This window comes from Neofelis nebulosa, chromosome 16, assembly GCF_028018385.1.
Source record: "Neofelis nebulosa isolate mNeoNeb1 chromosome 16, mNeoNeb1.pri, whole genome shotgun sequence".
NCBI lineage: Eukaryota > Metazoa > Chordata > Mammalia > Carnivora > Felidae > Neofelis > Neofelis nebulosa.
The window spans coordinates 19,568,969-19,594,318 of NC_080797.1; the positions used below are offsets into that span (position 1 = coordinate 19,568,969).

At 54.0% G+C, this 25,350-nt stretch overlaps 1 protein-coding gene across 3 annotated transcripts in view; it reads right to left on the reverse strand.

Annotated features, from left to right (window-relative positions):
• Positions 1–25,350, reverse strand: part of TMEM104 (transmembrane protein 104) — a 60,981-nt gene that overhangs the window by 25,070 nt on the left and 10,561 nt on the right. For 2 of the 3 annotated variants that reach the window (XM_058705041.1, XM_058705039.1), the window contains exons 4-8: positions 23,400–23,481; positions 22,822–22,918; positions 21,993–22,073; positions 18,642–18,741; positions 18,111–18,219 (exon numbers count right to left, since the gene is read on the reverse strand). In XM_058705041.1, coding sequence (XP_058561024.1) covers positions 18,111–18,219; positions 18,642–18,741; positions 21,993–22,073; positions 22,822–22,918; positions 23,400–23,481 — 469 coding nt within the window. The remainder of the gene's footprint in view (positions 1–18,110; positions 18,220–18,641; positions 18,742–21,992; positions 22,074–22,821; positions 22,919–23,399; positions 23,482–25,350) is intronic. The other variant, XM_058705040.1, reaches the window with a different exon arrangement.

The following is a 25,350-nucleotide window of genomic DNA, read 5'->3' on the forward strand; positions in this document are numbered from 1 at the left end:
CGGTGTCAGGGAAAAAAAAATTCTCTTCCCCAAATAGCTGTGAAATCAACATACTCTGATTTAGGAGGAGCAAATTAAAACAGTGTTTGCTCTGAGAGTACCCACTGGTTTCAAAAGAGAAGGATATTCAGCCCTAACAAGGAGAAAAGGCCCCTCTGAGAAGAGCCTGGGGCTCTCGGCTGCCCTCCATCAGCCACAGCTCCCTGGACCCCAGCAATGAAGGGGCTCAGATCCCAGGGGGCTGTGACCACTCTGTGAATCTGCCTGGCCCCTCAGAAGGGGTGACATCCGAGAAGAAACCTATGCCAGAAACCTAAAGGTCGTCGAGGAAACGACTCGTTCCCTGCCCACCTCTGGGAGACTGCAGACTCAGAGTTGCCTGTCACAGATGGCTACTCACCAGTCCTTCTCTTACAAAACAAAATTAAAGCCCCACATCCTGTTTGCTGTCACTTCTTCTCCTGCTGGGAAGAGGCACGGCGGACCGCAGCTTCTGATCGGAACTTAAACTTGGGTGAACTTCAACAGCACTCCTAGTCCACTTCACTCCCCTCAAAACAGAGCAGGGGCGGGGGGTGGGGGGGAGAGGGCGTGCTGTTCAGGGGTGAAAGAGAAGACAGGAGAGAACAAGGTGCTTAAGCGACAGCCACCACACAGAACAAATGTCCTAAGAACCTCTGAGCAAGTCCACGGGACAAAGATGGATGCACCAATTACCTCCTGTGACAAGGGGTGGGGAGGAAACCTGGCAGAGAAGCAGACAGCTGACTGTCGATCCGGCCGGGGAGGGCTCTGTCCCCCGACCTAGACATAAGCAAAGGGGCAGCATCCCGAGGGGACGAAGGCCAAATGGTCAAGGAAGCCAGCAGTTCCAGCGAAGGATGAAGGTGATGCTTCTGCGGTGTTCTCTGGCTCCTGGGGCCAAGGGGTAGCGTGGAGCTGAGGGAGGTGGGGCAACCTGGCTGGCGCTCCTACAAACACGGACGAGGTGGCGGCCGGGAGACCTGCTAGATGGGCCAGCTCCCCGAGTGCCTGCAGGGTTATTTAGTTCCTTTAAAAGTGAGGGCCAACAATAGCCAAATTATGGAAAGAGCCTAAATGTCCATCAACTGATGAACGGATAAAGAAGATGGAATGCTACTTGGCAGTGAGAAAGAATGAAATCTGGCCACTTGCAGCAACGTGGATGGAACTGGAGGGTGTTACGCTGAGTGACATAAGTCAGGCAGAGGAAGACAGTTACCATATGTTTTCAATCATATGTGGATCCTGAGAAAGAAACTTAATAGAGAACCATGGGGGAGGGGAAGGGGGAAAAAGTTAGAGAGGGAGGGAGGCAAACCATAAGAGACTTAAATACTGAGAACAAACTGAGGGTTAATGGGGGGTGGGGGAGAGGGGAAAGTGGGTGATGGGTATTGAGGAGGGCACCTGTTGGGATGAGCACTGGGTGTTCTATGGAAACCAATCTGACAATAAATTATATTTAGTATAAAAAAATGAGGTCTTTGGGGCTCATCTGCTTGTGGCTCCCACAGGGCAGTGAGATAGAATTTCCACGAGGATTCAGGCATCAGCAGCTTCCTCTGCACTTCACCCATCAGCTCCCGGAGTTTGTTTCATTCATTTATTTAGAGAGGGGGAGGGATAGAGAGGGACGGAGGGAGGATGAGTGGGGGAGGGGCAGAGAGCGAGGTCGGGGGAGAGAGAATCCCAAGCAGGCTCTGCACTGTCAGTGTGGAGCCTGATGCGGGGCTCAAACCCATGAACTGTGAGATCATGACCTAAGCCAAAACCAAGAGTCAGAGGCTCAACCGACTGAGCCACCAGGGACCCCAAGCTTCCAGAGTTTCAACATAAAAGACTAGCTGATCCATCTGGAGCCTTTTGGGTCTGGCATTTGGGGTAGGTGGGTGGGGGCTTGATTTCTCTGTTAGTGTAGCAGGAGTGACAAGTAACAAGTCTTGAACGGGAATGGTGACATACTGCCTGGTCTGCCCTCAACACGCAGGGCTGACCAGGGGCGTGGTGTTGGCATGAGCAGGGCTCAGGACTGCTGGCTCAGGCAAAGCCAGGGCCATGCTGGGGGCACAGCGGAGCTCTGGACTGATCCCGGAGGCTATCTCTAATGATAAAAGAAATGAACACCCAGCTTACAGGGCCGTCTTCGTTCCAGGGCGCTAGGGGTTAAGAGTTAATTGGGGTTAATGAGAACACAGCATGAACCCATCCCTAAACGGGAAGTGAACTTTCCAGGCGTCCTTGAAGTGCGTGAAGAAATGTTCAAGGATTCTATTTTTATTTCTCAAGTGGCTGTGAACATTTTGGTTTGGGAGTTTTTATTTTCTCAACTTGAATGACAATGTCTAGAGATTTATCCGCAAAAAGGAGGGGAGCCTGGAGTCAGCAAGGGACCACCGGGGGGGACCACGGGTTTCAGGGCCACGTGCGCAGGGCAGGTGTTTGCATCCTGACACTCCCTGGCTAACCTTGAGACCCTGGAGCGTTAATGAACTTCTCAAAGCACATCACGTGTGCACAGGTGTTCAACAAACATCAGCACTGGCCATCTGACCCCAAGAGTATCGGCACCCAACCGTGTTATTGCACCCACGCTTATCAGTCCACCAGACACCCCAGGTGGGGGACTGCAAACAGAGCCCAAGCGAGGATCTCCAGCCAAAGAACATCAGGTCACTACTATTCCTAATGGACTTCCATCACCTGTGCCCGAGTTTAGTAATGGTCCAAATCCTCTGTGGGGGAGTTCAAGTTCTTCCTAACCAGACAGAAAGGATCAGCCATCACACAGAGGACGGAGAGCGCCTGACAACAGGCAGAGGCCCCGGTGGTCAAGCCCAGGGAACCATTATCACAGCTCACTTGCCAAAACCCTGCGATGAGATGCACCATCTAGAGGAGGGCGTCTGGGTTCCACAGAAGGATCGGTGTTTTCACGTGAAACTCCGAGCGGCCACTTTCCAAAGGCCCAGCTCCGTGAGGGGCTGGCCCAGAGCAGCACCTGTGGAGCCTCGCTGTGGGAGAGGGCTCTGCCAGGACAGGCTGCTGCATTTCAGACACCAGCCCAACCACAATGGGGATGCGGCCAACCTTCGCCCAACCATTACTCGGTGGAGAACGAGTCATGGAGCCAGCTGGAGGCCGGATGCCTCTTTCAGGACACCTGGCCACCCACAGCACAGATGTGCGTTGGCCCAACGCCCCCCCCCCCCAGAACGTGCTGCATCTTACTGTCCCTGTGCCACCCCACCCTCCCAAACCCTCACCTAGAAGGGATCGAGAGATTGCAGACTCAGGTAATGCCTGAAAATAAAAATGGAGAGCTGACGCCCAAGGACTCTAAAACAGTGTGTGTTCCTAGAGCACACGCTCTTCTCTGGCTGTCACCTCACGACACCCTGCAGCAGAAAACCAAGTCCACTCCCATCAAACAAGTCAGCCCCACTCAGAATGAGTGAGTGTGGAGACACGCAATACCTGCAAAAGTCAAGTGTGTACTTGCTGGAAGATGCCGGGCCCCAAGCAAAGGCAATAACGGGCCCAAAGGTAGAGACTCTGCAGGGCGTCCTCACGTGGCCCCTGAGCTACAGGACAGAGGCAAGTAACCAAACCGACACCGCAGCCGATCAGACCAGGATCAGGAGGAAAGCCTTGTCCCTCTGCTGGTCAACTGAGAAGAGGGGGAGACTCTGGGGCACCTTCCCCGCAGAGCAGGAGGCTGGCCAGTGAGGTCACACCTGAACAACCTTTGCTGAAATACTGGGGAAACAGGATTTGTCTCGATATGGGGGTGGGGGGTTGGGAGAGTGACTTCCAGGAGAAACCATGGATGGGGGCGCTGCTCCCAACGCTGCACATGCAGACAACTCCAGCTGTCACAAGCCCAGCATGCCCCCTCCCAGAGGCATGCTGGGGCTGGCACGGAAGAGAACAGAGGAGAAGCTCCAGACTGAGAGCTCAGGGAATGGCTTGCTGGAGGCCAGCAGGAGAGTGACAGCCACAACACAGGCTGCAAAGGACGAGCGCTCCGGGACAGGACCTTCCACACCAGCTCCGAGGGCGGGCACACAGGGCTGTCCCCAGCACCCCTGGACCACCCCTGGCCAACACCTGAGGAGCCTGGGTGACGCTGTTCCCTGGGTTCCCAGCACCGTCAGCCTGGAGACAGCCAGGGTGCTCACAAGGCACTTCCTGCTCCGGGTTAGTCCCCAAACACACCAAGTGAAAAGCCGCCTGTGACTGACAGTTGAAAGCATTTCCATGTCTCCTGCTCCAAATCTTTGGCTTTTTTCTCAAAGCAACTGGAAATAAAGCAGATGCAGAAAAGGATCCAGATAACGTCCTTCTCTGAACCCTCTGCTCTAAACAGCCTCTGCCCTGCTTCGATGAAATAGAAATTCTTAGTTAGGGACCTGAGGTTTGTAACCTGCGTTTATGCTTTTCCTTCTGTGAGGCAAAAGAAAGAAAGAGAGGGAAAAAAAAAACGCATCTCCTCCTGAACCCATAGATGGCAAAAAACAAAGATCAGGAAACTCATTCCAAGTTTCAATCGTCAAGCACCATGATGTCTCATTGAGGAGCCTGGCTGCTGAACTCTGTGCTAAAGACGTGTGGCTCAAAGAGCTACCAGGGAGAGAAAGGTCACGACCCATGGTCACGACTGAGGACCCATGGCTCCCTCAGTACCAGGAGGCCTGGCTGTGCACCCCTCGGGAAATGACTCACGTGCTATGACCGCCACTGGACGGTCATCTTTCTAGAAGGCATGCCATGGCTCTCAGGCATCTGTCTCCACCACTGCGTCGTGATCCCCTGCCCTGGCCTCTGGAATTGGGACAAGCCCCACATACCTGGTCAGGTGTCCCCTGCCTCGGCCCAAGCCCCTCGTTGGGAGATGGTCGGGAACCGGGTTTGGAGGGGACGCTGTTGTCAGGGGGAACGGCTGTGACCACGGAAAGGCCGCTCTCACACCGGAGCCTTTGGATATGTCCTGGGAGGCTGACCCGTCACCCAGAGAAGGCTTTTCCTTGAAGGCGAGAGAACTGCCACCACTGAACACATCCTGGGTGCTCACACAACAGCAGCTTCCATCGAAGACCTCTTCCTGACCCCGACACCCTGTGAATTGGTTACTGGCTCCCCTCCAGAAGACTGAGGAAAAGGGGGGCAAAACAGCTTGTCTAGACCTCACAGCAATGATCAGATCAGAACTCAGGCTGTGTGTACTCAAGGCCGGTCCCCTTTTTTAGGACACTTACTGCCTCCCCTGATTATGCCCTAGAGAAAGTCTCTCCACACCCCCCCCCCCCACCCCGCCCCTGCAAAGCTGCCTCCTGGGTGGGGGGTGGAGAGAGGGCCGGTCCGGTCCAGTGGGGTCAGCCTGGCATGGCCACTGCTCCCCTCAGCCCCGCTGGAGGACAGGCCTGCATGCCTGTGCTGTCTCTTCCTCAGCTCAGAAGCCAGATGGTGCCTGGGGGTGGGCAGAGTTCCAAGGATTTGGTGCCAGAACTGCAACTCTTGTGGTTTGGGGGGAGGAAAGATAAATATTGTGGAAAACCCACACAGTCACTCACTTAATGATTATACGCCATCCGGGCTTATTAAGGGCAGCGTGGCTTCTCATGAGCACATGAGAAGTGGGTCCGCACCCACCTGCCCAGGTGAGAAGATAGAGAGGTCTGACCTTGGACTGGGAGGGCTTTAAGGATAGTGATGACAAGGAGGCAGGTGGGACAGAGGGGGTGCAGGAGGAAGGCTGGGGGCTCTGCCTAGAGAAACAGACCTGCCTCTGGAGCTGGCACCGTCTCAACACTTCACTGCTTGCATTTCAGGCGCCAAAGAGGAGGTGGCAGTGATGGGTGAGCCACCCTAGACCTCCTGGCATGTGGACAGCTCCCAATTGTCCCCCTCTGCCTTCAGCCCCCAAAGACAGGGTGCCCCTAAGGCCACGCTGAGGGGTCGCTTTGTCCTGGCAGCGAGGCACAGAAGCTGACCTGCGCCTTTGGGAAAGGAGAAGCCCGCTGGATGTGGAATTTCTGGCGGGAGTGGTGGCTGCCAGCCGTGATGAGCCACGGGCATCAGTAGCCCCAAGGGCTTATGGAGGGACTGGGCCAGTGCTGTCCACGGACCCAGCAGTGGCCACGCACCTGAGTGCTCTCACTCATTCAAATGTTCACAGAGCAACTGCCCTCTGTGAGGCCCATGCTGGCTCCAGACGTGTGGATCGAGCACAGCTCTGACCTCGAGATGCTTACAGTGAGACCCAGTACCTGAATACACACAAAAGTCCAATTATTGCCATGGCAGTGGTTTGGGGGGTGGGGAGAGTAATGGCCACATGACTTCAAAGGAGACACTGGAGTGCAGCTTCCAATGAATAAGTGCTTGTCAGACTCTGAAGCAAGGGAAAGGCACGTGATGGGCATGGAGTCATGTGAGCACCCAGAGTCTCCAGAGGACAATGGTCGGTGAGTGTGGGGCAGAGGTGAGAGAGAAGGTTCCAGAAGGAGAACGGAGCAGACCACATCACGTAAAGGAGTGTAAATGTTGCTTTGTGGAGAGGAACTTTGAACAGGCTTTAAGCTGGGAAGGGACAGCCACGTCGACCTACAACTAACATTAGGAGAATAAAACAACAGAAAAGCTCCATGGCCTTGGGGCAATCCTCATGCCTAGAGGTGGCTGGGCCAGCACTGCGGGGCTGGGGCTGAGCACTGCCTCCTGCGCCCCGGCTCCAGGCTCCCCTGAGCGCCCCAGGGAAGACTCTTCTCTTTCCTAATGGGACAAGGCTTAAAAGGGACTGTACTCATTTGAACTGTAAGTTCTGGGGGCAGAAGACAGAAGGCACAGCAGGGATATCCTGGCCAGTGGGCCACGGCACTAAATGGGTAACAGTGCCACCTGGGCCCTTCTGGTGAGCCTCTCGGGAGCCAGCGTGAGTGAGCAGATGCCAAGATGTTAACTTCTCCTTCACTGCAGGCTTGGTTTACCGGTTCTCACTTTTTAGCCACTTGAAATCTCTCCACGGAGATTCAAGACCTGTTCTGGGTCTCGGTATGTTTATGCTGGATGTCAGGGAAGGGGAGATGACGGGTTCACGGCACTAATTCCCCCAGCGCTGTGCTCTGCCTCACGCGTGAGAAAGCTGGAGAAACGTGTCTGGCTTGGCCACGTGACCCAGGGCCTGGAAAGAGCTGTCAGGGCCAGGCTGGGGGTCAACTGGTCCTAAGAGCAAGAGGACTCGAGGGGAACAGGTGGACTCTGTGGCAAGCGACAGAGATGAGAGTCTCTCTCTTTTTGGAGGAAAGCACCCACACCCCCAACCACCTGATTCTGTCGGGAGTTAAGCTGACTTTCACTGGCTGGTACATGCACCTCGTGGACGTTAGAGCTGAGCTAACGCAGAGCTGTTAGCACCTCTAGTAACGAGCTGGAACCCGACTGCTTTGGGTGTCCCTGTCCTGAGGACACGAGGAGGCTGAGCCATTGCCCTCTGCCACCTCAACTGCCTGGCGTTCGTGTGGCACTCGACGAGAGGCGCCAGGTGACGGCTGCGGGTGCTCCTGGCGCCTTCCCTTCCCCGTTCCACTCTTCCCACTTGTCTCTGTGTGGGAAGAGCGGATGGCGGTGGGAATGCTCCGTGCTGGAGCTGGAGGGGAGGGAGGGAAGGAAGTCAGGTGCCCTGAACATGGGAGCCCTGCAGAGAGGAACACAGGCCAAGCTGGCTCCACCCCTTCTCTGCTGACGTCAGACCTCGAAATAGACAGATTAGGGAGCAGGATTCTTTGCCGATACTGAGTAACCTTGGAGGTGGGGAAGGAGGGGAGACAGGGCATCAAGCTGGCTAACAAGCTCTGTCCAATTGGGTATAAGAAATCACACTAACATCTCCAGCTTCCCCCCTAGTCGATGGTCAGAGTAAAGGCCTCTCCATGGGGTTGGCATGCTATGGGCTCTAAGAGGAAGCTGAGAGCACCATCCATAGGGACCCAGGGGAATCTGCTGGCCCCGGGATCAACAAAGAAGCCACTAGCAAAGGGATGCTGCTGGAGCCCTTTTCTCCTGGGGACACCCGGAGTCTAAAAACAGTCTGATCAGAGGGGTGATGCTGTTCCCTGTCTGCATGGAAGTGTGTGAGTCATCAACTCCAGTATGTCACTTGTGACATCAGGCTGGAGACCTGTGGACGTGTGGCCATCGTCTTTCCCTGGAAGAGGCAAGGCACATGAAGTCCCTGACCACTGCCTCTACTGCTGTAGCCTGGGCGACCAGAGCAGGCCTCTCCCCGGGACACTGGGGGCTGGCAAGACCATTTACCATTGTGACAGGTCCTCTGCCAGTAGAATTTCTCAAAGGGGAGAATGCACAGATTTGTCTGCAGAACTGGTTGAAAATGCAGATTCCTGGGCCCTGTAACCTTAGATCTGCTACATTCGGCCTGGGGCAGGACCCAGGAATGTGTATTTTTAACAAGTACCTGAGGCTGGTTCCTGGAACCAAACTTTGAGACAGAGTTCAGGCTCATGCTCCTGACCTGGGGGAAGGCACAGAGCTGGACGGTGTTCCTAGGGGCTCACGGGTGGAGCAAAGCCTCCCTACAGTGGTGAGGGGTGCACATCACAGATTGGCAGGGGCCTTTCAGTCCCCGTCGGCATCCAGCACTTGGCCAGGCAGCGTCTTGCCTCCTCTTGTCAAGGTTTTCAGAGAACGTCTCAATCAGTAGCTAGATGAGGTTCTTCCTGTAGCCAAACTTACTGTGCCCTGCTGCGCTCTGTGACCCTTCCTTCCAGATTCACACTCACCGCGAAGCATCTGCTCAGCAACACGCTCGTCAGCACCTCCCTTTGCACTTGAAGGCTTATTAAAATGTACCTGGTCTGCTCTCAGCCAACCCATGAGACAGCCAGGGCTCATGCTAATTAATCAGATGTCATCATTAATATGCACCCTAATTGTTCAGCTCCCCTGATGCCCATCATGCCCGGGCCATAGGCATCTCTCTGCTGGCTGCAAACCCTCTGGGCTTCCTTGGCTCCTGCTTTTCTTTGCTGGGCTGCCCTACGGTCTGGAGAACGTGTCCACAGATACTTTTATTCTCGGCAGCTTGCGCGGCTAGCGCCGCTGGCTGGGATGCCGGCAACACAGAGGAGCGCGGTTATTACTTTAGAATGAGTGCTTTATTTAATTAAACAATTACTGGTGGGGCCCTGGGGCGCTATTTAGAAAGACACCAGATTCTGCTCACAACAGACACCCTGTAACAGAGAGTGAGCGTCACTCAGGGAGCAGGCACAGCCCCACGAACCTCAGCAGGGCTGTCCCGAGTACCAGGGTTCTCTGTGCAACAAAGGCATCGGAGAGACACAGACACAGGACGGGAGGTGGAGATAGTTTGGCACGTATAGTTTCCAGTTTAGTTAGCACAAAATATTCAAGAACATTCCATCTTCCTCTGAAACCACTGGCGGGCTGCTGGGTTCTAGATGGCAGTTTTTTCCCTGTACTTCTGGGGGAAATGGGATGGAAAGGGGGCAGGAGGGGAGTGGGAGGTATGAAATCAACCAGGACGTTTCCTCAGAGAATGCAAAGTCACTTTTAGTTCTTTGTCCAGAAAGGGAAGCAGAGGGGATGTGGAGCACGGAGGCGGCCTGGGCTGCAGTGTTTGGGGTCAGTCCGGAGCAGCTTGAGGGGAACGGATTAAAACACACGCAGGGGTCAGTGACAGGGTCGGCCCAGGACGCCTGCGGAGCGAGGAACCAGGTGTCCATTCTTGCTCATGCTACTCACAGAGAAGGTGTGCTCAAGCCCAAGCTCAGGCTGCCTGGGATCAGCGTGGAGTGTGGATAAAATGGTCCTGAAAAAGCACAGTGCAGAAGGTCCCCAGCGGGGATGAACACTCCCCATGGAGACCTATTTGGAAGTTTCCCAACCAAATTGGCCTGTGCAGGAGTGCAGGCTGTGGGTATACACTTATAAGCCCTGCGAAGCTTCCCAGCCTGTGTGTGTGTGTGTGTGTGTGTGTGTGTGTGTGTGTGTGTGTGTGTGCGCGCGCGCACAGCCCCAGCTCTCTCGTAGGTGGACTGCTCACGTCCACCCCAACCCCACGTCTGCCTGCTTCCACAAGCACCGGGCTTTGGATTGCTGCACCTTTGCACGTTACCACATGGATACTCCCTTTACAAGAGACAGGCTTCTAAAAGTTCTATTTATAAATACTTAGTTTTCACAGAATGACATTTTACACACACTAGGAAAACCAAGTACTCAAGAGAAACCTGCAGAGAGTCCTTCTGTACAATAAGGGAGCACTTTGTAATAAATAATACCCCCCCCCCAGTTTGTTTTGGACTTTTGGATAGTGGGGTTTCTTAGGAGCTGAGTATGCGAGGGTGGGGTGGCCAGGTTATGGCACACAGGATGACTTCCCCCCCCACCCCATCCCAAAGCACCTCCCTGGTTGAACTGAGGATGGGGCAGAGTAGAAGGACAAGAATCCAGGCAAGTCAGTCTGCATCTGCCCATGTGCCCAGGAGTCAAAGCAGCTTGCTCTGGGCAAGCAGTGTTTGTAAGCACGTACTTGTGACTTCCCAGACAACAGATACAGGGGTAGAGACCTGGGACGCCCTAACAGGGGCAGAAAGACACGCAAACTGCCACTGTGACCAGGGGGGTCTGGGCAGTTCACCTGGCTCAGGAGCTAGGATGCAAGTTCCCTTCACCCAAGAGGACAGAGAACGCAGGACCCCTACCGATGGCAACGAGCAGCCTCTGAGGCTTGGGGAAGGGATGGTGGGGACCGTCCAGGAGTAGCTAGTCCCACCATCTTGTGATCCAAACCCCCATCACCTGGCATTTTTACTGGGAGCGCAGAGGAGGCAGTGCTGGGCATTAGGTGTCATCCCCTCACCCGGATGTCAGGTGCTGGCTGTGGCAGAGGCGGGACGTGGGGGTGATGGATGGTTGGCTTAAAGCCAGCCGACAAAACCCACGTCCCTGAGAGTGCATTAAAGACAAAAACAACAATCCTCTCACTGAGCTGGGGGAGGAAGCTTGGGCCAAACACCCAAACGTGCCGGGGGTGGGGTAGGGGACAGCGATCACCATGGTCTGGAGCCATGCTGGGCAGCGGCTGGGCAGGCACTGGGGATGGGCCGGAGGCTGCACCCAGGCAGCAGTGGCCGTGGGTGACAGGTGGGGTGCTGGGGGGCTCATGGGGTCCCTTGGCAGGAGTTTGAGAGACCCAGTGCTGGGATGAGTGACAGCACAATCTGAATCTCATTTATTTATTTATTTTTTTTTTTAAAATTTTTTTTTTTCAACGGTTTTTATTTATTTTTGGGACAGAGAGAGACAGAGCATGAACGGGGAAGGGGCAGAGAGAGAGGGAGACACACAGAATTGGAAACAGGCTCCAAGCTCCGAGCCATCAGCCCAGAGCCTGACGCGGGGCTCGAACTCACAGACCGCGAGATCGTGACCTGGCTGAAGTCGGACGCTTAACCGACTGCGCCACCCAGGCGCCCCCTGAATCTCATTTAGAAAGGGCTAGACTAGGGGGATGGAAAACACCAAAAAAGAAGAGGCCATTCCCGGGATGAGATATAGAGACAGCTCCCTAGAAAAAAAAGAGAGAGAGAGAAAGAAAAAGACAGGCCTGTCCCTGTGTTATTGATTTCCTTGAAAAAGAGAGACAAGCTAATCCTTTAAAGTCAGTCACTTCAACGTGAGCACCAGTGCTCGTGTGAAGTCAGAATTCCCTCAACATTAGAGCCCCAGCTCCCGTCTGGACTGTGGGCACACACATTCTTGGGGCGTAGGGCAGAAATCCACTCATTCTTCCTTGAGCCCCAGCATCACGGGTTGAAAGCAGAGGCCCAGCACGTGGGGGAGACCGTGCCCTCGGGCAGGAGTCCGCCCAGAGGCTCAAGTGGACACTCCACAGCTGGCAGAAGACGCTGCAGACCAGCACCAAGCCGAGCTCCCAGAGCGCGGTCAGGCCCGGGTCACCAGGGCTACCCTGCTCACTGCACCTGCAGGGGGTGCCCAGTAAGACTGGCAGCTTCCCACGAGTGAGTGGGGAGAAAGTGTGAGAGGCCAAGCAAATGGACCTTTCTGAGCCTCCGGACTGAGTGAAGAGGAAAGGAGCACACTGAGGGGAGGAAGAAAAGGGAAAAAAGGATGGGTCTCCCTGGTGGTCGCCAAACGGTCACCATCCCACCAAGGAGGCACTCTGATGTTCCCGACCCCGTAAGAACCCCACGCAGCCAGGAATCTCCTCTTAGCCCGTTACCGAGTCCCCAACTCATGTGTGTCAGACAGGAGGGCAGTGTGGCCCAGAGAAGGGAAACTGTCATCAGGCCATTTGTGGGCTTAGCACCCTGCTCTCCGCTTCCAGACACAGCCAGCCTGTGAGCCCTGCCCTAAAGATAGCTCATCTGCCCTGTCAGTTCCCGCCAGCTCTCGGGCACCACCCTTCCTAGCTGACTGCTGAATTCCATCCCACATTCCTGATGGTGGCAAATCCAGGGGCAGCACCCATACCTCATCCGACTGGGACTGTGCTCTGGGGCGCATGGAGGTGCCTCTGGAGGGGTGCGGCAGTGTTCCCGAGAGTCCCCACGTCCTGTTGAGTCACTGCTGCTGTGAAACCTTGCTAGCCCACACTCACTTTCTTCCTCGCTGGTCCTGAAGGCCTCTAGGCCACCTCCTGCCCCAGAATTGGTAAGAATACATATTCAAGTGATGGCAGAGGTGACCCACTTATTAGCAGATGCCACAGCCCCAGGGCACAGTGGCTGATGCTGAAAGAACACAGAAAGAGGCTGTGGCAGGGACAGGAGTCGTCCTTGGGAAGACGCGTCCAATTCCAGAGCTCCTTGAGTGTGAGAAGTCCGCTCTACTATCTAGGAGCGAGGGGCGGTAAGACAGGCAGCAAATCCATCAGGCAGACAGGCAGGGCGCACACACACGGATCACTGAACACATACCCGCCTGGACAGCGTCGCCCGCAACCCTCTGTAAACGTCAAGCTCCAAGGGCTGACAGATGGGTGCGACCTGCCCCTCCTCCCGGGCCTCATGGTGGGGCTGCGTGCAAGCCCAGCAAGCCTGTCTCCAGGGTTGGAGGATGGGGACGGGAACCCCAGGAGCCAGGCTCCTGTCCCTGCCTCGGGCCTGCGGCCCAGGGGAAGTCACTGTCCCCACATGTCAGTTTTCTCTGCTGTAAAGTGGGATGATGCCTCACTGTGCGGCTGGGAGGGCCACATCAGAAAGTAAGTGGTGACACAGTACACACACACACCAACGCCGTGGGAGGAAGGGCCGGCTGAGGCCTGGCACTGCCAGCAGGCACCTCACTCCCCTCGCCACCTCCTCACAAAGAGGACATTTACCCCTTGAGTGGTACTGTTTTAGGAAGAGACCACTGGGTTTTAAAAAAGGGACTGTTGGGAGTATGGAGGTCCCTCAAAAAATTAAAAATAGAACTACCCTATGACCCAGCAGTTGCACTGTTAGGTATTTATCCAAAGGATACAGGTGTGCTGACTTGAAGGGACACATGCACCCCCATGTTTATAGCAGCGCTATGGACAACAGCCAACATACGGAAAGAGCACAAATGTCCACCTACTGATGAATGGATAAAGAAGATGTGATATGTGTATATATAATGGAATATTACTTGGTGATCACAAAGAATGAGATCTTGCCGTTTGCAACAATGCGGATGGAACCAGAATGTATCACACTAAGCAAAATCAGTCAGGCAGAGAAAGACAAATATCACAGGATCTCACTCATATGTGGAATTTAAGAAACAGAATGGATGAGCATAGGGGAAGAGAAGGAAAAATAAGATAAAAACAGGGAGGGGGACAAACCAAAAGAGACTCTTAAATACAGAGGACAAACTGAGGGTTGCTGGCCGGGTGTTGGGTGGGGGGGATGGGCTAAACGGGTGATGGGCATTAAGGAGGACACTTGTTTGGATGAGCACTGGGTATGATATGTAAGTGATGAATCACTAAATTCTATTCCTGGGATCATTATTACACTGTATGTTAACTAACTTGGATTTAAATTAAAAAAAAATAACTTAAAAAATACTATTAACAAAAATATTTAAAAAGAAAAGGGGGGACTACTGAGGCACCTGGGTGGCTCAGTCCATTGAGCGTTTGACTCTTGATTTCAGCTCAGCTCATGATCTCACAGCTTGTGAGTTAGTTGTGAGTCAGAGCTCTGTATCGGGCTCTGTGCTGACAGTGCAGAGCCTGCTTGGGATTCTCTCTCCCTCTCTCCTACTCCTCTAGGAAGAGTCCGGCAGATAGAACTCCCTAAACTCCTCAGCCCCCAACACACACCCCACTTCTTCAAGGGGGTGTCCAGCAGAGGACGGCAGGTCACCTGCCAGGCACTTGCAGGCTGCCATCTCTCTCCCGGGGCCACCCATGCCCTGGAGGTGGTTGTCACAGCTCTGGTATCAAGGCAAGATGGCGAGCCAGGGTGACCTTGTCCTGTCCCAAGGCAGCCCACAAGGGGCCCCCACTTGGTACCATCAGTTTGTAGCCGAGTTTCCAGCCAGGATGAGCTCCGCTCTGCCATGTGCCCTCCCAGCTCTGCCTGGCCGGTGCCTGCTGGGCTGCCGGTCACCCAGCAGCATCTGTCTACCTGTAAGAGGCAGCGGCTGCTCCTGTGAAACGTGAGGAGCTTTCAGCACTCGGGGAGTCCCACCGTGGCCCTAGGGCTTCCCTGACGCTCTAGAGGCGGTGGCAATGACAGGGCCAGGCCCTGGGCGAGGGGTGGGAGTGACAGGCTGGAAGCACCGCAGGGACGAGGAAGTGAAACGAGCACTTGGCAGTGGCCTGGACTCCAGGGGACAGCAGCATACGTCCTGCCTCCCTGACACTCAGGACGGTTGGATTCCTGGACGGAACTGATTTACACACAATCCTACCACTTCACCACTGGTCCCTGGCTCCCCACTGCACAGGAGAGAATGAAATGCTCAATTCTGACTTTGTTTCCTAGTGAAACCGGAGAAACTCTGCAGAAAGGATCCCAAGATACTCCTCAGCCTGGAGGCCAGGTTACTGGTTTGAAAGAGTTGGGGCACCCAACACTTTCCTACTGATCCTTCAAAGGGGCAGGGGAGGTGGGCGGGGGGTGGGGTTCTAAGAATCCAAGCAGCTGACAGCAGGTCCTGATGTTAATTCTCACAGGCCCTTGCAATGGCCCAGGTCACTCACTGCTGGCTCCAGCTGCAGTGGCTTGTGGGGACGCCCCTGGAAAGCACATATGACTCACGGGACCCCTGACTCCCAGCACCCCGTTCTGTGACTACTTCAGAGAAGGAGAGAGAGAGAGACTGACCCATATCAGCTGCACTGGCAATCACAGGATGTGGACGGAGGTCGCAGGGTGCAGGAGGGGAGGAGGAATTTTCCATTTGTTAAAGTCAAGGGCTTTGGGAGGCGACTGGTGGCCGCCGGTGGAGACAGCTCCCTTCTTATCGTGATGCCATACACAGGCTGGCCTCTGGGCATAGTTAATATCCCAAATATTCTCATTCTGTGTGTGCATTTCAGTAGCATTCCTAGGAAGACACAGACGAGATCATTTCCAAAGGACTTTCTGAAAATTAAGTCACAAAATAAAAGCCCGTATCCTTATTTCCTAGGAAGTACCATCCCAGAATAGCAACGAAGAGATGGTTCTTATGAGGCCCTTCGAAACATGCTGGCCGGGTAGGTGCCTCGTCTACCTGAGACAAGGTGACTGTGCATGGGGTGGGGGTGCTTTAAAGCTGCCTGATGCTTTGCCCCATCTTTTGGTGAAGTCTGTCTGGCTGCTGCCAAAATCAGAAACCGCTGGTAGAAAGAGGCCTAACGGGAGTCTCTAGAAGGGATGAACAATCTCCTGAACGTGAATGACTGAGGGGCAGGGATGGGGGAGTACAACCCTCCTCCCTAATGATCTAAAGAGGCCACATGACGATGGAATGAAGACACAGGGATGAGCCCTGTGGGTCAGACTGGGAGTGGGGGTGGGGCGTGGGGGAAATGCCCCTGTCACCTGCAGCAGAGCTCAGGACCAAGGAAGGAAACCCCTTCCAGCATACTGAGGGTGGGAGGCCCACAGGTGGATGCACAGCAGCCAGTGTTGAAGGCTGGGATGTGCGTTCTTCAGAGCTACCCGCAAAGTTGTAAAATGACATCTGAGACAATGCGGAGTTCTGTCTGCCCTGAATTTCTCGACACCAGGCGGAAGAGTACATGTGAACTGAATACCTTCTGAGAGAACCCAGGCCCCTGGCGGTGGACTGGGAGGTGGGGGGTGGGGGTGGGGGCAACAACCGAGAGAGAACGGGCTCTACTTCTGCTCACCCTCCCCTTCCGATCTCTGTAGCTTTGGCAGGCCCGGTGGCAATCAGCCCTATGAGTTATAAGTGCAATATATGAAATTTGAAGGCGGTAATTAATGCCTGTCTGCTTTCCTGAACGGCTCCTTCTGTTCGGTCAGGGAGCTATTGAGATTCAAGGAGGGAGGCTCCCGTCATGTGGAAGGTTTACAGGAATAAGTGAAGGAACAATTTAATAAGGCAATAATAACGCTTCTAAATAATTTACCAGACAAATGACAGCAGCCAATATTCCCAGTACTCTGTATCTGTGTTGCTGGGGAGGGGACGTGCCAGGTAGATTCAGCACAAAGTCTAACAGTCTCTCGTGGAAAGACCCACCTGAGGTCTGGTGCCTCTGCCCTGGATATGCTCCTGTGTCTGTGTTGAGCCTCTTGGACCCTTTCCTCCACCTCCTCCTTCAGCCAGTTAGGATCTAGAGATCTAGAGCCTTACATTTAACTAACACTTTGGCTAATTTAATCAATGATGGTCTGTTTAAATGCTAAGAGGCTAACAGGCCTCAGCTGGGCTGCCCTCCCAGCAGCCCCCCTCCCCCAGACTGGGGAAGCAGGGAATAGTGCCAGGGAATGAACCTGCTACCAAATCCCCACCAGACCTGTGGTGGGGTGGCAGGAGTGGGGGGGTGGATCTGAGATATGATTCTAGCCACAGGTGAATGAGGGAGAGAAACACCAGACCATTCGACTGCTCCAGCAACACAGAAGTGGAAAACAAATCTCTCCCGTGGCCTGGGCCACAGGACTCCTTCGGCAGGTCCACGGGGCAGGACTGGTGTCCTGGGTTAACAAACTCCAAACCAGGTGACACAGCTGGCAGGTCCTACACAAGCCTTTGCCAGGACAGATAACAAGGAGGCCAACTCCCCGAAAGGCTCAGCTCTCTCCTGAACCCTGCCTCCCGGCCCCATAGCAGCCAAGTGGCCACGTGTCAAACTGTGTGTCACCTCACACACCTAAATATGTGTCAGGGTTGAGGAGGACCAAGAGGAGTCAGAGAATATTAATGGATGCCGCAAAAGGGAAAGGGAAGCATTTCTGAGTCCCGCCCACAAAGCAGGCAGAGATAAATAACTGCCTCTGGTTTCATATCTTATTACCCAAGACCCGTCTGGCGTGGTTTTCGGCTCCAACTCTCCCCGCCCCAATGGCACAGAGCAACCGAGAACAGCCTGGAGATTCATCTTCTTCCCTTGTCTGCAGGGAGGAGGGAAGACAGGGAGAGAGCTGGGCTGATCCTTCCCTATCTGGAGAGCCTGTGTGCGGTCAGGGCCAGCCGTGAGATGGCTCAGTCCTGCGTGCCCAGTCAGGAAGCCCGGCACCTACCATATGCTCCGGGGCTGGCCAGGAGTAAGGTCAAAACGCGGCAAGTCTCTGGAAAATTAGTTCTGACACTCTTGAAGAGCTGTGCTCAGGATGCCCCTCAAACCCCGAGCGAAATTTACAAGAGTTCAGGGCCAGGAGCTGGCAACGACCCGAATGCCAGCTGCAAGTCACGCGCGACTGAGGCCTGGTCACCCGGACACACAGGCTACGTTCTCAGTAACGTGGTCAGTTTTGTGCCCAGGGCCGTGGCCCCAGTAACCAGCCAGAGCGTGGAGCTGTGCCGACCCTCCTCTCTGGTTCAAATGCCCCCAGCCACCCAGGCTGGGCAGAGGCGAGGCCACTCACCAGGTAGATGCGGTAGGCGTCCACGCGGCGCAGGGGCCCCCAGCACGGGTCCGTGTCGTTGTGCTTGGTGTCGGCCTCCACACCACAGGACTCGTTGCCAGTGGCACTGCTGATAAAGAGAAGAGTGGCTCAGTGTGGCCCCCACACAGCTGGAAGCAGACAGGGACGCAATGTTACTAATTATGAGCCACCGCTGAGCCTCTGCTCCCACCGCCACTGCTTCAGGGCCAGACAGCCTGACTCTCCACGAATCACGCCCTCCTCCTAGGGCAGGTGCCACTGTTCCCAGAGAGCCATGTCCTGGCAGCTCAGGAGCCCCTGGTGGGAATCCTAGTCATTTTCCCAATGGGGCAGGGGGGGGGACAATGATGAGGGGCACGTTTCCAAAGGACAAAGTGCACAGCCGGCTGCAGTACATGCAGAAAAGGGCCTCGGGCATCTCCGTCCTTTAGATGCTGACAGTTTGCTTGGTGTTGTGCTTCTACCAAAAGCTCTGCCCAACTGGCCGAGCAGGGCGAGGGGGACACTCACCAAGTCACCTGCATGAGGGAGAAGGGCACGGCGGCAGCATAGATGGCCAAATCCCCGTACAGGTAAATGATGATGCAGAAATAGAACAAGTTGACCCCCACTGAAAGGAACAGAGTCATTGGTCAGGGAGCCACAGAGACGCCCACGTTCTTTTCTGATGGTGAAGTCTCTACCTCTTCTATAGCTTTCCTTTCTCAGGCTGTTTACTTTCTACAAAAAGAAAACAACAGCGTCCTGTGGCTTGTGCTGCCTGATTGGTTACACTGCGATGCGGCAGGAGACACAGCCAACCCGGACTTTCACCTGTGAGGCTAAATGAGGCTTGCAGCATCAGACGCTCCGAAAGCAGGCAAATGCAGGGCAGTGTGAGGTGGGGGCTGGCTGGGGAGGCTCAGAGGGGCCTTCACGCTTGGGACAAGCTGCCTGGGCAGGAGAAGGGGAGGGACCCTGAGTCAGGAGGCTGAACCCAAGTGTGCTTGGATCAGGGCCCCTTTGCAGCCAAACACAGGACTCTACGACAGAGGCTGGTAGAAAACAAACAAAAAAATGGTCCAGCTTCTGAAGCTGAAATCAAGAGGGTAAAAAGCCCTTGATTTCTAAAGACCAAGTGCCTCATTCTGAGTCTGACTATTCACCAAGCCCTGGATGGGAAGAGGTGGCTGGGGGTGCTGGTGACAGAGGGGGCAGTAGGAGGGGGCACTTAAGACAAGCTCATGGTCAAAATGTTTGCAAGGGAGGACGCTGCCTTTGGAAGCTCCCTCCACAGAGGCAAACCTTGCTCGCCTCTTCCTCTGGGTGGGGGAGGGCTGAACCAGGAACTGGGAATGTAGGCTCTAGCCCCAGTGCTACTGACCTTGCTTCCTGACCCTGGCAAGTCCCTGACTATATTCGATCCTATACAGCGAGAACTGTACCTGTGCTAAATTCCATGTGTGATTCGAGCTTTAAAGACCAGGTGTAAAAGCTCTGAAAAAAAGCATCTGGGCTCTACAACCTCAGGGTCATGCCCCCAGACAGCCAGTCTCAAACTCCTGTTCAGACTGACTGCTCATTTTTGATGTCACTGGTCTTAAGCTGCTGGCTTCTCTGAGAACAGAAAAAAAAAATGAAGTGACAGTTCCCTTCTAATCCTGGTGGCTCTGAAGAGCCTCTGGGGTCCCCAAGGGGAAAGCCAGGGACATGTTCCTCCTGGGCTATTTGAGGTCAGCTCTGCTCCTAGGAGTCTGGGGGAAAAAGACTAGGAAAATACGGTTCTTGCAAGAACTCTGGAGGGCCTCAGACAAAGTCAATGTCCAAGCTTAGTGGCCCCTGGGGTCTGGCTGTCACTCAAACCCCACGCTCCAGGTACAGCCTGTGCCCCAGCCTGTCTTTCTGCTCTGACACCAATGTTCTCTGCAGAGAGGTGGTGCCCCCCCCCCTCACCCTCCTTCCACTCGCCTGTGGACTACGGTGCCAGCTCTGGTTATAAACTGCCATTGACCCTCCCTGATCAATAAATTTCATTACTAGACACAAAATAGGGGGATCAATGAACTTCCTGAGAGGACAGCAATGATGAGGCCTGGCACTGCTGGTCACAAGTGAGCCTGGACCCCAAGGGGGCTTGTTGTGGGGGGTGGGGGGGTCCTTCCAAAGGGGAAGAGAACTGCCCATGAATTAGGAATAGAACAGAGCAGTGGTTTTCCCCCCGGAGTGTGATTGCCTCACAATCCTCACCTGGGACATCTGCCAACATTTGAAGATGTTTTGGTTGTCACAACTGACAGGTGCTATTGGCACCTAGTGGGTGGAGGCCAAGGATGCTGCTTAACATCCCATAATGCACAGGACAGGCCCCACAACAAAGAAGGACCCAGTCTAAGTGTCAATAGTGCCGAGCGTGGGAAATGCTAAGCAGAGGAGACAGTGTCCCCTAAGTGTGAGGCTGCTCTTGTATGAAAGTGCTCCTTTTTTTTCTGTTAGATTTGGGTAAACTAGAAGTCTCGTCTGGAGGGGGAGAAAAAAACACCAAAACCACGGGTTCCCAGAATTGTTACAGAAGTCAGGGCAGACTGTAAAACATGCTCATCGGAAAGGAAGTTTCAAAGGCGGATGTCCTCCCTCCAATGTGCGTTTTCTCTCCAAAGTTTGCATTTGCAGGGGGATTGGGTGTGGCTGCCAGGGGGAAAGGTTTATGCTCTTATCTTCGTCTAATGAGATGGGGAGAGGTAGAAATGGAGCAAAGGAAAATCACAGAGTGGGCTGGACACAACCAGTCTGATTTTCACGAATTCTGGAAGCCTCTGTGAGGCTGGTAGGGAAGCAGGAACCAGACCCTCAGGCAATCTTTGGCTGATGATCATGACATTCCAGACTGGACGGTCAAATCACACCACCAGTGATAAACCAAATGCTTAATGTCCTGAAAAGCAGTCGAGAAGACTCTGGTTTCTATAATTCCCCAGGCTCCAAGTTACTGCAGCCACACTGGAGATGGGAAAGAATCGGTGGAGATGCCACCCCTCTGTGACCAAAGGGCAGAGGATCTTCCAAAGATAAAATCCTTACAAAGACAGGATTTATTGAGATGTGTCTGACTATCTCTGAAGGGGAAATGGACAGGTTTGGGTACTGAAAAACCATACCCTTAAACAGCACATCTTCCAAAGAACAACATTTGCCAGGGAGGTATAGAGTGTTGTCACAGAACACCCAGCGACCCAGCGTCTGAGCTGGGAGTGGGGTGGGGGGATCGTTTCAGCTGTAACCAGTCCTGCTAAGGAGCAGGTAGAGTGAGGAGGGGTCACGATCAGACACAGATTCCAAGACAGTAACCTTGTGTGTGGACTCCTGGCGCCCTCTGCTGGCCACTGGTGGAGAGGGGGGGGGGAGAGAGAGAGAGAGAGAGAGAGAGAGAGACAGAGAGAGAGAGACACACACACACACACACACACACACACACACACACAGACAGGCACACACACACACAAAGGCATGTGCATGGTGTATCCTACCACTGTCACAGGTAGCTGCCCTGTGTTGTTCTAGACTGAACAGTCCAGAAGGAAAGAGAGACAAGTCAGAAGCAATCGAGCAAGAGGCATAAAACTACCAGCCGGCTCCACTGGCTTCCTTCCTTGGAAAGCTGCTTAGGATTCCTGACCTCTATGAGCAGGAAGAGCCAAGGAGCTGCCTCTCTATTCCTAATGCTGATGAGTGGGGAGAGATTCAGGAAAACAATGAGAGCGGCTCAGGCCTCTCGGCAAGGTGGCCTTGCAAACGCACTGGGATCTGGCCGACGCCGTCAGCCCCCTCCCTAGTTGTCAAGGTCTGTCGGATTGCCCTCACCCCACCTTGAGAAAGAACTCATACCTTTATTGAAGAACATGGAGGCCATCTGTCCCATCTCCACCCGGTCTGTGATTTCAAAAAGGTTCAGAGATCCACGTCTCTCTGTGGAGCCAAAAGGACAAGGAAGAGAAAGTGGTTTTCATTCAGAGAATCTCCTAGAGGGGGCACTAAGTTCACTAAATTCTCCAGACTGAGGAAATCCTCAAGCATTTCAAATTCTCTTTATTTTTTTAAAGTTTATTTATTTTGAGAGAGAGTGAGCTCAAGTGGGGTAGGAGCAGAGAGAGAGAGAGAGAGAGAGAGCGGGGAGAGAGAGAATCCCAAGCAGGCTCCACGCTGTCAGCACAGAGCCTGACGCGGGGTTCGAACTCACAAACCACGAGATCATGATCTGAGATGAAACCAAGAGTTGGATGCTCAACTAACTGAGTCACCCAGGTGCCCCAGCATTTCAAATTCTTGCAAAAACTTCTAATGTTTCTCCACTTGAAATGTTTAAAACAATATATAGAAAGGGATCCCAGGGGTGCTGGTAATGGAGGGGAGAAGAAAAGCTGGGTCACGTGGGCCTGGCTCGGCTGGAGTGGGGAGGGACCTGTCAGACATGCGTGATTGGTGGGACAGGAGGATGAGTCGAACACCTCACATCGGTTCAAGCTTCCAGTGTGCCCAGGGTGATGAGGTGAGTAGCCTGACCAAGCCGCTAACATGAGCAAGCGGTGAATCCCGGGTCCCCGGCTAGTGCTCTGGCCTGACGGTCTCTGCAGAGAGACTCCGTTGCTCTCTCTACAAGGGAAGAACCTTGTGGGCCAGAGGGAGGTCCCTGCCGGCCTGTAACCCCAAGACTTACGCACTGACAGGATGGGTCGTTTCTCTGCCCGCTCGTAGTTGTCCTGAACAAGGACGTCACTGTCGGAGGCTGTGGAGGAGTCCTCCTCTTCCTCCTCCTAGGAGGGGGTGGGCGGGGGGAGGGAGGGGACAAACAAGGAAAAAAGAGGGGCACATAACTCTACAGAAAACCCACGGGAAACTGGAAAACCCATTTCCTTTGATCTTTCTTTCCAGAAGGCATCTAATTAGGGGCACCTCTCAACACCTCCATGCTGTCACACGAGAAGGCACAGACATGCAGATGTCAGATCTGAAGCTGCAATGCTGTTCCTGGGACTAGAGGTTCAGAATGATGAGTGAGCTCACGGTAGGGGGCTCAAGGGGACCCCTGACATGATGCTAAGGGAGCAGAGGCTGCATGTGTTCAGTGAGCTTATGCGGCTGTAAAGCTTTGGCTCTGGAACAAGGGTCTTGGAGACGTGCAGTGGACGTGAGCCCCCTACACATCGGGAGGGAAAGAACTGGCCCCTGAGGGCTGCCTCTTCTAGCACACAATTGGCCAGAGGCGCAGCCTGGAGACAAGGGCAATACACACACCTGGTGGTTTTCCATCCTCTTCCAGTGGAGCTGAGCGTTGGCCGCGGCCATGGCCTCTATCACGAAGGTAGTCGTCACAAAGCTGCGGAGTAAGGCCACAGTTTAATTGCCAAAGGCAGGTGGGAGGTTGGAGGTGGCACAATGAAAAAGGAAAAATCCTTTCAAGACCAAGAAGCCCAAAGCATTCTCTCTTCTGAGAGCTGTTCCCTAGGGGACTTTTGAGATGCATTTGACCTGGTAAAATGTGTGTGCGTAAGGGACATCTTGCGTGCTTGCCTTCATGTCCTTGTCTATGTTTAGAATATGTTTTGATGCACGGGAGAGAGGGGTGTGAAATAAGCTGATGGGGGCCGGGGGTAGAGCGTGAGCCTGGGGGAAGAGGGGACATGGGGCGATGTGGTACCGCACACCAAGAGGGGGCCTGCTGGGGGCAGAGCAGGGAGGAGGCCAAGTCACAATGGGCCTTCTGAAAGCTTCTGGGAAGGGCAGCGGGCAGCTCTCCACTCTCCGTGCTGGGACACAGACAAGCAGTCAGCTCCCAGGTCCATTCACTGATGGACGGGGCACAGCACGGATAACTGGAAAGGACATTAGGTTCCAGAATGTGTTTCCATGTTTCTGTCTTTCCTTCCTTTTTCGGCAGTACCTTTACTTTCCTAATAACCTAGCAAATGTAAAAATAAGCTTGCATTTTTATGGCTCGAGTCAAAAAGGACACTGAGAGGTGGCACCAGACATTTGCTGCGGAGTCAAACTAGAGTGCAAAACCATCTTCTCTCTTCTTCCGCTTAGGGAAGCTGGAGAGGCCCAGACTTCAGCCGGAGCTGGAGTGCATGGGTCCTCCAGTCAGCAGAGCTGCGGGGCAGGGTGGGGGGGAGGGGGGAGCCACCCTCCTGCTGGTAAACCCAAGGGTGGAGTCTCTCCCTGCTGAAGGACCCCAGACAGCACAGTCATCTCCCTCCTTCTTGAGGCTCTAGCCCAGCCCTCCTCAAGTGCCTTCACTTGCCACAGGCTGACTGCTCAGCCACATCCACTCCATCTCAGGGGGTGGAGGGCAGCCAGTCTTAAAACTCCCATTCCAGGGCCTCAGCACCTTCTGGAAAGGTTTCTCATTATCTTGCCTAAGTGACCATTTTAAGGACTTCAGATTTTCCCTTCTTTTTGCAAATAAAACTAGAATCAATCTTAGTTAAGGCATAAAAAAGATTCTCATGGTTGCACAAAGCCAACTCATCGATCATGTTCAAATATAAATGGGCTGAGCAGGGAGGAGACATGGCCGCCCCTACCTGGGGACCCCCAATAATCACCTCCCATTCAGACAGCTGCCTGTGCTGAAGGTCCTTTAAAGGGGACAGCAGAGCCACAGAAGGACAAGGACTTGCAGTATGTAATGAGCCAAGGATGGCCACGAAACCCCCCAAGAGAAAATGAGTGAAGAAACAGAAATGTGAGCATTTTCCCATCCAGCCTCTTCTACGTCCCAATTTGCTTCACCTGTAACCCAACCCAAGAACAGTGCCTGGTGTCACTTCTCCCAGGGAAGGTCCTTCTGAGGGATGTTTCCAGGTGTTCCCTTGCCTCTTTTTGGCAGCCTGTAGATTCCCACCTGGAAATGCATAGTCCTAATCCCTTACGAGCCTGGGGCTTGCTGAATGACTTGCTAGATACTTGCTGAATGACTCCCCGCCTGCATGCAGAATCCGAGAGGAGCCTCAAGTAGGATCTACCCTCTGTGAGGCACCAGCTGGTGAACCCCACACACCTGGCTCTAGGAGCGGGTGCCCCTGAAAGCTTGGGAAGGCACCGGGCACCTCTTTGCTGCCAGGCACAAAGTGGGCTGAGATTAACATGTGATTATGTGCCTCCCCGTGTGTTAATAATCACTTACTTTATGGGCTATCTTAAGCAAATTCTAAATTCTAAACTGACTTCCCTTATCACTGTAGAG